General features: G+C 46.6%; 1 protein-coding gene across 4 annotated transcripts in view; it reads right to left on the bottom strand.

Annotated features, from left to right (window-relative positions):
- The window catches only part of RECK (reversion inducing cysteine rich protein with kazal motifs), a 449,691-nt gene that overhangs the window by 163,944 nt on the left and 272,492 nt on the right, over positions 1-13,255 (bottom strand). For all 4 annotated transcript variants that reach the window (XM_089657195.1, XM_089657193.1, XM_089657194.1 and 1 more), the window contains exon 13: positions 2,302-2,442. In XM_089657195.1, the coding sequence (XP_089513321.1) occupies positions 2,302-2,442 (141 nt within the window). The remainder of the gene's footprint in view (positions 1-2,301; positions 2,443-13,255) is intronic.

The following is a 13,255-nucleotide window of genomic DNA, read 5'->3' as shown; positions in this document are numbered from 1 at the left end:
TGGCAAAATGGTGCCTATACGAGGCGCATGCGCACTTTGCACTCTTCAACAAAATGGCGGTGACGCAGAGCGCATGCGCCATTTTCCCTATATAAGGAATTGACGTCTGTCAAGGCAGTGTTGGTCTCCCCTCTGACGACGTGCGTGGCAAGTAAAGCTTTAGGAGGAACCAACACACCGTGACGTCATGCCGCCGAAGTCACCTGCAGGTCTGGCAGCCATCTTTTATCTCAGTCAGTGCTGAGTTCACTCTGCAATACTGTTAACTCCTTTTTAACCAAATTTCCACGGAAAAAAGCTTTTTGAAATGACTACACTATGGGCACTTCTTCTGTGGCTTTTTCTTGGAGCTATTAATTACAGAGCCTGCAGATGATCCTTATCTATCCAGCACCCAGAGGAGGGAATCCCTGTAACCAGGCTGAACACCCATCCATCCTAAAGGGGACCTCTGGATGAGCAGATTTCACTTAATCCGAAGATCCACTGCTGTGCTGTTCCATACCTAGAAGGAAGTTCACCAGATGCCTGACATACCCCGCTTCCCTAAGTGGTCCGTGGTGGATATATTTATATGCGCATATACTATGCGCTTCTGGTGAGGGCGTAATTTTACCGTTACTTCCAAGCACAAGCATTTGAATTCTGCTACACTTGGGATAATTTATTATCATTTATTATTTATGAACTTTTATGAGCTTGTATTTGTCGTTTTATTCGTCATTTTATCAGCACTGCACTTTATTTATACAGTTTTATTGAGGTTTATATGGTTACCTTTAGTGCTACAGCTGCTACACCTAGAGCGCTCACTTTGTCTTATCCCAAACATATACTAGGGCCAATTTAGACAGGATCCAATTAACCTACCAGCAGGCAGGAGGTGCCGTGGCTGGGATTCAAACCAACGACCCTAGTACTGCCAGGTGGAAGTCCAACCATTTAGCCACTGTGCTGCCATACCTCTTTATTCACTCACATTAAGAGGGTGCACACTTGCACCAAGATACAATGCCTCATATTTCAACACTATTCTCCTGTTGAGCAATAGCAGTTTATGTGCATAAATACCAATATTTCTCCACTTCCTATACATGATGACATCATCTAGTTGGCCATAACCCTATGCATTTCATCACAGGGTCACACCACTTTCAAGTAATATTGAATTGCAAGCTTGTATGGGAGTGGAGTGTGGACGGATGACAGCAGTTGGTAAATGTTTTATAGGGGTGATATTTATTGATCATAGCAGCTCACAAGGTTCACATACACATCTTACAGTGTCTCAGAAGTAAAGATGGGCAGAGATTCACCATTTTGTGAAAAGTTGTGCCTTAAAATTGTTGAACAATTTTTCCTCAATGTAAATTTGCAAACATTTTAAATATTTTATCATCTACAGTACATACCATCAAAAGATTCCAAGAATCTGAATAAATCTCTGTGCGAAAGGGACAAGGCTGAAGAACAATATTGTATGCCAATGATCTTCAGGTCCTCAGAAGACATTGCATTAAAAACAGGTATGATTCCTTGATGAACATCACTGCATATGCTCATGAATTATCACTATATAGGATTTATATAGCGCCAACAGTTTGCTCAGCGCTTTACAATATAACGGGAGACAATACAGCAACAATACAGTTCAATACAAGAGGGTTAGGAGGGCCCTGCTCCTTGGAGCTTACAATCTAAGATGGAGGGGCTAGTGGTACAAAAAGGTAGTAACTGTAGGGGATGAACTGGTAGGAGGATTAGAGGATTCCATTATTAGCTGAGGGCAGGATAGGCTTCCCTGAAGAGATAGGTTTTCAGAGATCGACTAAAAGTGAGCAGAGTAGGCAATAGTCTGATAAATTGGGGTAGAGAGTTCCAGAGGATGGGGGAAGCTCTAGAGAAGTCCAAAAATCGCTGTTTGTGAACGCAGTTTGCCTTGTCATCCAAAAATGCAAGTTAAAGTTCAGTCATGCAAAGAAGAAGCCATATCTGACCATGATCTAGAAATGCCACCATCTTCTCTGGGCCCAAGCTCATTTAAAATGGTCTGCTGCAAAGTGGAAAACTGTTCTGTGTTCAGATGAATCACAATTTGACATTCTCCCCCACCCCATGGCTAGCCATAGAGTCATAGTAAAATATATTGTTAGTATTCTAAGGAAATTATAGTAAGAAGAAAAATGAAATCTGTAAAGTTAAACTTCTAAAGGTTACTTTTAGACCCTAGTGTCTTGGCAACTTTGCGCTCTTTCTGTAATGAAAACTCAGTGGCTTTTATTTCACCAGCAGAACAATTACCTTGTGCACAGGAATATGGAAGGCATGGTTCTCCAGGAAGACATTCTTTTCTGTTCACCTCACACAAATGATTCAATGGGCATGGGTTTGGGTTGCATGGATGTGTAACATCCTCTACCTCATTATCCAGTGAGCTTGATCCTATGACAGAATGAAAAAGTCTAAGTTAACAAAGCACTGTTCTTTGTATTATTCATGTAAGTAAATGTGTATATTTTGTTAAAAAAATGTATTTTAGTGTTTTTGAGATACCATGTCATTGTGTCAAATAATTAATATATATTAATCTCTGCAGTCCCAAAGCCTCCCTCCTCCTTTTTTGTTTATATTTAAAAACATGTTGGTTTCACATCCTCTAACTTTTTGCATTTGAAGCCTTTTAGTTTAGTACAGCTATGCTCCCTTTCAACATGCCATTACGATATGCATGGGAAAGCTTTGCTGAGGAATCCACAAAAGAAAAAATTACATTGGGAATGCTTACATGAGTTTGTGTTGCTCATGCAATATGTGCTTGCTTCATCCAGGCTGTCCGTTTTAACCAGGGTCATTGAGAGTACAAGCAAGCACATTTTATTTTTATTTGGTTGTTTTATTTATTACATTTTTTTTAAATGTTTATCATTTTTCCATATTTTTCTCCTCCATGGAGAGACTGGTCAGTATAAATGGTGATCCATCCTAGCCTCTTGTCAGCAAGCAGATTATTTTATAGCTTAGTGATCCCAGCATTAAACATTGTGAAGTGGAGTATGACCACTGAAATCAAACACTGATTTAAAACAGTGCTGAAGGAAAGAACTGCAACAGTGGGGCCACTTTAAAACAGCTCCTGGGGATCAAATGGCATAAAAGGTTTAAAGAGAGTAATATGTGAAACCTCATTGTCATTTTATCATAGCTGATTACTGTTGTACAGTATGTTCTCAGACCATTTTTAGCCCATAATGTACATCTTTGTTTTACTCTTGTATCATGTTTATCTTTATAAAAACCATACAGGTGTTTTTTAAATGGAAATACAATCATATTGATGCAAACAGCGGGAATATCCCAGTACCCTGCTGGTAAAAAGTATACTATTTTTTAAAACTTAGTTATTAAAACAGGCTTACATAAAAATAAATATGACGAAGCCTGTCATCATTAAACATTTTGTGAGCTATGCTTGTGTTGCCTTATCACATATCTGTACCTGGCAATATTTGCGACACATCGTAAAGACCCATTTATAATACAGCAGTATGGCTCTTCTGCATTGTGCTTTAAAAATGAGCAATGCTTTGCTTGCTTTGGGACTCCATTTAAATGAATGAATGGAGATAAAAAGAGGGAAGGGGGAGAGACGTGATCTGTCAAATTATGTCAGTCAAGAATAAGGCCTGGAGCTAGATGCGGAGCATTAGGCGGAGGGCCTGACATGACTAGGTTGGCAGGATAGGCAGAACATCATAAGGTTAATAGAGGAGTTTGGTTTGAAATGGGAAGGTAGTAGCTGATTGAAGGTGGCGCAGGTGGGGCTTAATAGGGGCCAGATGGCAGGGAGAGTTAGTAGGGCGGTTTCAAAGTAGTCGGAGTCAGTTGGAGCTTGGACAGCGTAGGACAAGTTTCTTTCCTTGCCGTCCTGCAAACAGGGCCCGACAGCATAAGTGACATGGAGGGCATGCTTGGCCCTCAGTGGTTGCAGGCTCAGATTTTTGACATGCTGCAGTGGTCTGGGAAGGCACCAGCCTCACCTGCCCCCGTGCGCCCGCATGCTAGGAGGTCTAGGCCTCCTGAGCACCTCAGTCCTGATGTGACCCCTCTGGGAGCCCCTCATGGGACCCTCTGGGCTCAGCGGCTAAGAGGAAGCCCCCCTCTGTGGCCGTGCGGATCGGAAGGAATCCCAAACAAGGGCGGGACCTGGCCAGGAGATTTTCTGCCTCCAGCGCCTCCTGTGCCCTTTCCTCACCCCCTCTGGACCACACAGCCGGCTCTGCTAGCAGCGTGGCTCGGCATGGTGCAGCAGCTGGTGCTGGCCAGCGGCTTGGAATGGCTGGGACTACATCTGGGAGAGGGCGAGGTTCTGCGGTGACCCCCGTCATGCCAACTTGCTCCCAGGATCAGCAATTGGTGGCTGCTGTCCATTCCTGGCGGTGCACTCTACAGGCTCGTAGGAGCGGGAGTGTCAAAGGCCCCGGTCTGGCTCCCGCTGAGGACGTTGGCAGAGGGTGCCTGTCAGTCACAGCTCCGGTAACAGGAGCTGTTCCTATGCTCGAAGATGGTGCTGGAGCCCGGGAGGAGAAGCGCTCTGAAGGGGAACTGTCCAGCTCGGAGGGAGGAAAAGAAGATCCTGCAGTGGCTGCAGCGATGTTGGGATCCGGAGGGACGGCTAAGCAGAGTCGATTCCCGGGGCAGCCTGGTAAGCAGTGTCCTGTCTTTTCTGTTCTTGCTCCTTCTCCTGTCTGTGTGGGGTCTGTTCCTTCTTCTCTTTCTGGGATGGCTTCTGGGTTTTCACGGGGGCTGGCTGCGGGTGTAAAGGTACCAGGTGGAGTGGGGGGGGGGAGCTCCGACGGGGGGCTCCTTGCGCTCCAGTGACCTGATGGTCGGGAGGGGTCGGTGTCATCAATGCTGCAGACGATGTGGGCGGAGTTTAGTGCAGTGTTGTCGCGGCTGGAGCAGGGAGTGGCGGGGTTTGTGCTGGCGGGCTGCCTGGTTAGTGCTTGTTCGCAGGGGCCGAATGGCCCTGTTTTGGTGGTACCGGCGCTGTTTTTTGGTCAAGCCTCTGAGTGGTTTGAGTCATTGGGGAGCTCGGCTCTGCCTGCACCAGGGCCTGCGGCGCGGGATGTGACGGTTACAGATGCTGCAGCTGCAGTGTCAGCAGTTTCATGGAGTTTGCCATCTGTGGGGGCCCGGCGGATGCAGAGACAGTGGTTGTGTGGCTGCCTGATGCCGCAAAATGCAAGGTTTATGTCTGCTTTGAGGGCCTGCTGGGTGCTCACTTGAAAAATGATGTCTGAGAAAAAATTTGGAGAGGTGAGTATGTGGAGATTTTTTCGTTATTGCCGTTAGAGCAGTTTAATCTCAATAGAGTTAAGTCAGATGAGGGCAAGAGGGAGGAAGAAGAGCGGCATTGTTATCGGTTGATCCTGAGGGCTTTTTCTAACTAGCTACAAGCCTTCAGCATTTTTGCCAGTGTGATTGGGGAACAGGCACCGGAGAATTGTTCTCACCTCTTTTGTTATCTGGATTCCATTAGTGAAGCACAACAGATATACGGCAGTACAGCGTGGCTGCGCTACGACAAACAATTTCGGCAGCGCAAGGCGGTCAGACCTTCACTGAGATGGGACCACAAGGATATTAGCTTGTGGATAAAGCTCATGACTCAGGCAAGAGGTATTAGTTCCCCCATTCCAAGTGGAGTTGGGGGCATGTTCACCTACACACCCTCGGCCGTGAAAAGAAAGGGGTACTGCTGGCAATTTAACAAGGCGGTTTGTTGATTTGGAGTGTGGCGGAACACATCCTTTGTCCAGATGTTTCAAGCAGGGTAGGGGCAGGGGTATGAATGCTGGAAAAAGGGAGGATGCCAGTGAAAGTGGAAAAATTGGCCCTGTTCCTAAGTAGGTATCCGGATCATGTGGCTGCTAGGCTTTCGTTCTGCGGTTTTTCAGAGGGTTTTCTGATTCCTTGTTCTTTGGTGGTCGTCCCTCCTGAGGCCGATAATTTGCGGTTGGCCAAGTCTTATCCGATTGTAGTTACGGCTAAACTTTTTAAGGAAGTGTCTCCTGGCAGGATGGTTGGCCCTTTCCCTTCTCCTCCTTTGGCAGACTTGGTTGTGTCCCCTCTGGGGGTAGTTCCCAAGAAGGAACCCAATCTGTTTCTGCTTATTCACCATCTTTCTCACCCTGCTTGTGGTTCTGTCAATGAAAAAATTAGACTGCGCTCTTTGCAGTCTTTGCTGGGCAAATTTAACTTTGCCTGCCGTATTATGCCCATGGGGAGGATTTTCTGCCGCTGTCTGGCTGCTGCCATGGTGGGCTGTACATCTCATCATCACATTCGGTTGTCCAGGGAGCATCGGGAGGATCTGTCCATGTGGGAGCTGTTTTTGGCATCTTACAATGGTCAATCTCTGTGGATGGCCACCCCCATGTCTAACCGATTTGGAATTGTTTACCGATGCGGTTGGTTCCGCGGGTTATGTGGTGTATTTTCAGGGTAGGTGGAGTGCGGGTAGCTGATTGGAGTTCTGGAGAATGGCTGCTTTGCTGAGTAATTTGGTGTTGCTGGAATTATTCCCAATTGTGTTGGCAGTGGAAGTGTGGGGTATGGAGTTTCAAAATTAGCGAGTTAAGTTTCATTGCAAAAATATGGGAGTAGTGCAGGCTATCAACAGCATATCTGCGTCTTCCCCTCCAGTTATTAGACTGCTTAGGCATTTGATGTTGCCCTGTTTAACGCTTAATTCTTTTGTCTATGCTGTGCATGTGCCGGGGTTTACCAACACTATGGCTGACGCTTTGTCTTGATGTTGGTGGGACAGGTTCTGTCGGCTGGCACCAGAAGCAGAGCGGCTGGAGATCCCGTCCTCCGGGCATCTGTGGACCATCGCCTTGCCACTGTACTTGAGTTGATACGCAATTCGGTGTGTTCTTCCACGCGGACTGCTTACGAGAAGGTCTGTCGGGACTGGCATAGGTTGGTAAATTCAGCAGGGGAATGTTTTTGGGATGAAGAGCGGTTGTGTGTTTTGCTTTATTTTATCGCGCCAGATGGCTGGTTTGGCTTTTCTGTTTCAGTTGTCTGGTTTTGCGGATGTTACTAAACATTTTCTGGTTCAAAAAGCTTTGCAGGGTTTCAGGAAGGGTAGCCTGGTTCCTGATTCTAGGTTTCATTTGAGTTTTCAAAGCTCTCTAATAATCCCCAAAGAAAAGTCAACCTTTCACCCTTGAAAGTACAAACATCAAAAACCTTTTCTCCAAACCTTATAACAAACACCCTAAATCTTACTGCAATACATGTCCAAAATTAAAGTCCAAAGTGTCCACAAGAATAAATCTTCCAAATGTTGTGTGAAAATATCCAATTCAATTCACCACTCCAGGTTCAGGATACCTCAAAAATATGAAACTAAATATCCTTAAAATTATTCATTGATGTGTGATTCCATGCAAAAAAAAACATTATATGATGAACAAACACAGCACACTGTGAATCTCAAATTTAAAACGTGAATATCAGCACTTCAAAAATATGAGTACCGTATTTGCCGGCGTATAAGACGACTTTTTACCCCTTAAAAATCTTCTCAAAAGTCGGGGGTCGTCTTATACGCCGGTATACGGCATACTGACACTTTTTAGGGGGGCGGCGCGTTGCCGCCGCCGCCCCCCCCCCTTCCCCCAATGGAAGGGACACTAAGTACAGGGGTGGGCAGCGGCTGTTTCTTACCTGGTTCCGGTCCCACGACGATCCGGTCCAGGAAGCGCGGCTGCGCCTTCAGTTCAGTCACTGGATGTTCGTGCGGCTGCTCGGCTCCGCCTCCTCACCAGTGATTGGCCGCCAGAACTGTAGCTCAGGAAAGGCACACAGGCGGCCAATCACCGGCGAGGGGGTGGAGCCGAGCGGCCCCGCGAAAATCAAGTGCAGGACCAGCAGGTAAGTGGTCAGTGTAGAGGTGCTGCTGCAACCACATATGCTGGCTGCAGCAGCACCATACGAGAACAGGGTCAGCAAGTGTCAGTGGGAGGAATAGTGCCCCATCATTGGTGTCACTGATACCAATGATGGAGCACTATTCCTCCCACTGATACCAATGATGGGGCACTATTCCTCCCACTGACACCAACGATGGGGCACTATTCCTCCCACTGACACCAACGATGGGGCACTATTCCTCCCCCCCACTGACACCAATGATGGGGCACTATTCCTCCCCCCCACTGACACCAACGATGGGGCACTATTCCTCCCCCCCACTGACATCAACGATGGGGCACTATTCCCCCCCCCCCACTGACACCAATGATGGGGCACTATTCCACCCCCCACTGACACCAATGATGGGACACCATTCCTCCCACTGACACCAATGTTGGGACACCATTCCTCCTACTGACACCAATGATGGGGCACTATTCCCCCCACTGATACTAATGATGGGGCACTATTCCTGCCACTAATGCCAATGATGGGGCACTATTCCTGCCACTGATACCAATGATGGGGCACTATTCCCCCCACTGATACCAATGATGGGGCACTATTCCTGCCACTAATGCCAATGATGGGGCACTATTCCTGCCACTGATACCAATGATGGGGCACTATTCCTGCCACTGATACCAATGATGGGGCACTATTCCTGCCACTGATACCAATGATGGGGCACTATTCCTGCCACTGGTGTGCATTGTAAGAGGGGTAGTCTTATACGGTGAGTATAGCTCAAACACTAAATCTTAGCAGGAAAAGTAGGGGGGTCGTCTTATACGCCCAGTCGTCTTATACGCCGGCAAATACGGTACATATAAATAAATATAATATAAGTAAATGTAAAATACAAGTGAACAATCCGTGTCTCCCCCTCTCGTGAAGTAAATTCACAGCAAGCTGCACAACCTGTGATAATGTGCTAAATTCAATGGTGCCACATTATAGTGGGATTCAATGCAATTACCCTCTCTCAGCTTAAACCAGCATACACAAACACTCCAGGGTATTTTCAGCTTCCACCCTGCGGATACGCCCAATTCAATCTCCCCCGCTCCTCATAAGGGCAGAGAAGGCAATAATCAGTGGAGTGTGAAGGGTAACATAACAGCTTTATTCGATTCTTACATTAATAAAAGGAAAAAACGTCCATTCTTCCCAGCAGTTCTCACAGCTGAATTCCAATACCAAAGATGGCCGCGCAGCTCCTTCCGGTTTTACGTCTAACGTCACGTCCCTGCCGCGTTTCGTCACTTCCGACTTCTTCTCAAAGTCACGTGCCGGGGGTTACCAACACTGACGTTTGTCTTGATGTCGGTGGGACAGGTTCCGTCGGCTGGCACCGGAAGCAGAGCGGCTGGGGATCCCTTCCCCCGGGCATACTAAACATTTTCTGGTTCAAAAAGCTTTGCGGGGTTTCAGGAATGGTAGACTGGTTCCTGATTCCAGGTTTCATTTGAGTTGCTCGGGAGTATCTTAGAACAGTTTCCACTAGTCTGTTCTTCTTATGAAGTCCCTTTGAATCCATCCCTTTGAAAACGTGCTTTCGCACAAAACACGTCAGAAAGGACCCTTGCCGCGCTGACATCATGCCGCCGAGACCACATTTTGGTCCGGCGGCCAACTTTGTTGCGGATATATCCACTGCTCTGTAAGCTTACAATTTTTTCATTTACCATACCTGGAAACTGTGCCAATATTAATTAAAATACTACACTATCAAAAACCTTTGGTGGCTTGTATCTGAGCCATTTCAAGGTGGAGTAGTACCATTTTGGCAATCGGTTTTCTTTGGTGGAAAAGCATGGAAGGAGCTGTCCGTGTATGCTGTAAGGGTCCGGTTGTGAGTTCTGGAGTACCAATCCTGTGTGTGTGTACCAGTGGAGCCCCCTGCCCCTGACCAAATCCCCGATGACCACCAGTGTTCTCCCCAGATATTATTACATGCGCATATTATTTGCGCTTCCGGCGAGTGCAAGCACACCTCATTTTATACCACAAGATGTCACGAGCACGGAAGTCTGATTCATCACCTTTATTGGACTTTAATGGAGTGTCCTTTATAGTGATCACCATATAATTCACTATTATTTCACTTATTCATCCCATCCATTCACAATTTTACTGGACTACAGATTTATAAGGATACTTTATAGTGTCTTATTGTTCCATGTTTTAGGTATAACAATTGATCAATGGATATTTACTTCACTAATGTATTTATAATTGTTTTCACTAATCCATTCACATTTGCACTCGTCACTCAATTGGCGATATTTCTTACTTTTTGCGCAGTCATATTTTGCGCCTATATGCACTAGTCACTTTCTTATTTATAGCGCTGCATACTTCTTTACAGTTGGGGCGAGGGGCCAACGTTGATTTGAGTCGGGTACCCCATTCTTCGGCTTGTCTGGTGGCTACGGTGGGGGAGTGGTTGTAGGTGCGGATGGTGGGTGCTGGGCCATTCTTGAGGCATGCGGATGGTTCTGCTTTATTAAGATACCAGTTCACTTCCATTTTTCGAAAATGCTTGCGGTCAGCTGATTGTCAAAATACAGGTTATTTAGCTCATTCCTTCTGGATCGGTGTGGCTACTGAGGCGGCGGGTTGAGGATTGAGTGAGCAAGCTATTCAGTGTATAGGGCGTTGGGAGTCCCAGCGTTTCTGGTTATATGTTCGTCCTCATCTATTGTAACGCACTTGGTCGTGTGGACTGGGGTTTGTTTTCGTACTGTTTAATGTTGTCCTTTTGTGTTTGTTGGTGTTTGCTGTCTTTGGGGCGAGCTTGGTGTTGGCCATGCTTTCCTCCTTTTTTGTTTTGTTACAGATAAGTAGGACTGTTTAGTTTGGATCCTCGGCCACTCATATGTTTTTTGAGGGGCTAAGAGGGCAGCTGTATGGCCTGATAGCCAGCAGTTGGGTTTCAGCTGTCAGGAGACCAGGAGGCAAGGGTTCGCTGGGTGGGTGTCTCGGGCATGTTATTGTCTAGGGTACTGCCGAAGGTGCACAGGTACGCAAGGCTGGATAGGCCCCCCGACATTTTAGTGTTACATGTAGGGGGAACAATTTTGGGTTGCGATCTATGCGTGACTTGATCAGGGATATCAAGTGCAATTTTTTGCGACTACGGTCATTTTTTCTTGACACTGTTCTGGTGTGGTCGGACATTGTGGCCAGGACCAGTTGGCACCTGGCTCGGTTAATGGCTAGTCTTAAAAAGGCTAGGATTAAGGTCAGCAAGGAGGTGGCCAGGTTTTTTGCTAGGAATGGGGGTCTTGTGGTTCAACATTTGGAGTTGGTAATGGATCCAGCTTTATACCTGCGCAGTGTTGGTGTTCATCTTACTGCGGTTAGCATAGATTTGTGGTGCTTGGGCTTGCAGGAGGGCATCCAACGAGCACTTAGGGTTTGGAGGGCCACCCAAGCATAAGATTTCATGCTTGGGCATTGGTGGCAGGGGTCTCAAGGTCTTGGAAGGTTTTATTATTTTGGTGAATAGTGGGTTGGGCCCATCACAGGTATCGGTGTACCTACCCTAGCAAATTTACTGCAGTAATGGTGCAGGAGTAAGTATCAAGGTTAATTTTAAGAAATTGTCCCCGAGTCGGTGTATTTGCGGCTGGGGGCCTGGAAAGCCTATGTTGGTGGTAGATACAGCCGGTTAGCCAATATATAAGTTGTCGTTTAAGACCCTAGACTTTAAAGAGGTAATCCGGAGCAACAGGAAGGGGAGAAGTGATTACGTTATTACAAAGAATGTGTAATTTTGTTACATTGTTGTTTAATAAAAATGGCTCCTGTAGCCTCCAATGCGGGTCAGTGTCGTTTTTGATCGGGGATGTCACAGGTTTAGGTGGGGAGTTTAAAAGGTTTAGGAGCAGCCGTAATATCTGCTATACCTTAGTCAAGAATAAGGCCTGGAGCTAGATGCACAGCATTAGGCGGAGGGCCTGACATAACTAGGTTGGCAGGATAGGCGGAGCATCGTAGGGATAATAGGGGAGTTTGGTTTGAAATGGAAAGGTAGTAGCTGATTGGAGTGGGCTCGGGTGCGGCTTAAGAGGGACCGGATGGGAGAGTTAGTAGGGTGGTTCCAAAGTGGTCAGAGTCAGTCGGAGCTTGGACAGTGTAGGACAAGTTTCTCCCGCCCTCCATCCTGCACGTTGGTTTGACAGTTCTGTGTTTACGGGGCTTATCTTCAGGGGTCCTTCCTGCTCTTTTAGTGGTTATGGGTGGTTTAATGGATGGAAGTGTTTCTGTTTTTTGTAAGGGTTTGCTTGTTTTCTGGCGGTCTTTGTCAAGGCAGCTGGCAGGGGTCACAGGGTCTTGGAAGGCAGTGACGGGTTTTATTATTTTGGTGAAAGGTGGGTTGGGCCCATCACAGGTATGGGTTTACCTACCCTAGCAAATTAACTGCAGTAATGGTGCAGGAGTAAGTTGGCTGTATCAAGGTTAATTTTATGAAATTGTCCCCAAGTAGGTGTATTTGCGGCTGGGGCCCTTGAAGTCCATGTTGGTGGTAGATACAGCCGGTTGGTCAATATATAAGTCGCCTTCTAAGACCCTAAACTTTAAAGAGATAATCCGGAGTAACAGGAAGGGGAGTAGTGATTAGGTGAGTTATTACAAAGAATGTGTCATTTTGGAAAAATGTTGTTTAATAAAATGGCTGCTGTGGCCTTTAAACTCCAATGCGGGTCTGTGTTGTTTTTGATCGGGGAAGTCACAGGTTTAGGTGGGGAATTTAAAAGGTTTAGGAGCAGCCGTAATATCTGCTATTCCTTAGTCATGAGGTGATCTGTGAAGTAGTATGCAGAGGACACACTATAAAAAACTGCAAGCTCCAAATTGTGGCATGCATGAATACTGTAGCTCATAAAATAAACACCATGTAGCTCATAGGGCTCCATGTCAAGTAGACAATGCACCATAGGCATGCGCATGGGTGTGCCAAGAGCACACCGTAATCACCAGGGTTGCCAACCGTGCAGTGTCTGTAAAAATCCAGAGGCTAAAGTTGCTCCACCTCTCTGCTGCCTCCTCAGCCAATGGGAACAGCACTGTACCTGCCCCTTCCACAGCGTGCTTTGTTTGAATTTACAACAGGAGGTACCGGCAGCTGGAGACAGTGAAAGAGGGAGTAGTAAACACAGCCTGCAGTGTGGGACAGACATTAGCCTACCAGGAGCAGGTAAGCTGTGCCAGGAGATGGCAGGCAGTAAGGTGTTAGTTCAGGTTTACTTTTCCATAAAAA

The sequence above is a fragment of the Staurois parvus genome, unplaced genomic scaffold (assembly GCF_062004578.1).
Source record: "Staurois parvus isolate SC_StPar_1 unplaced genomic scaffold, SC_StPar_1.0 ptg000974l, whole genome shotgun sequence".
NCBI classification, from domain to species: Eukaryota; Metazoa; Chordata; class Amphibia; order Anura; family Ranidae; genus Staurois; species Staurois parvus.
This window is presented reverse-complemented; position numbering and strand designations above follow the sequence as displayed.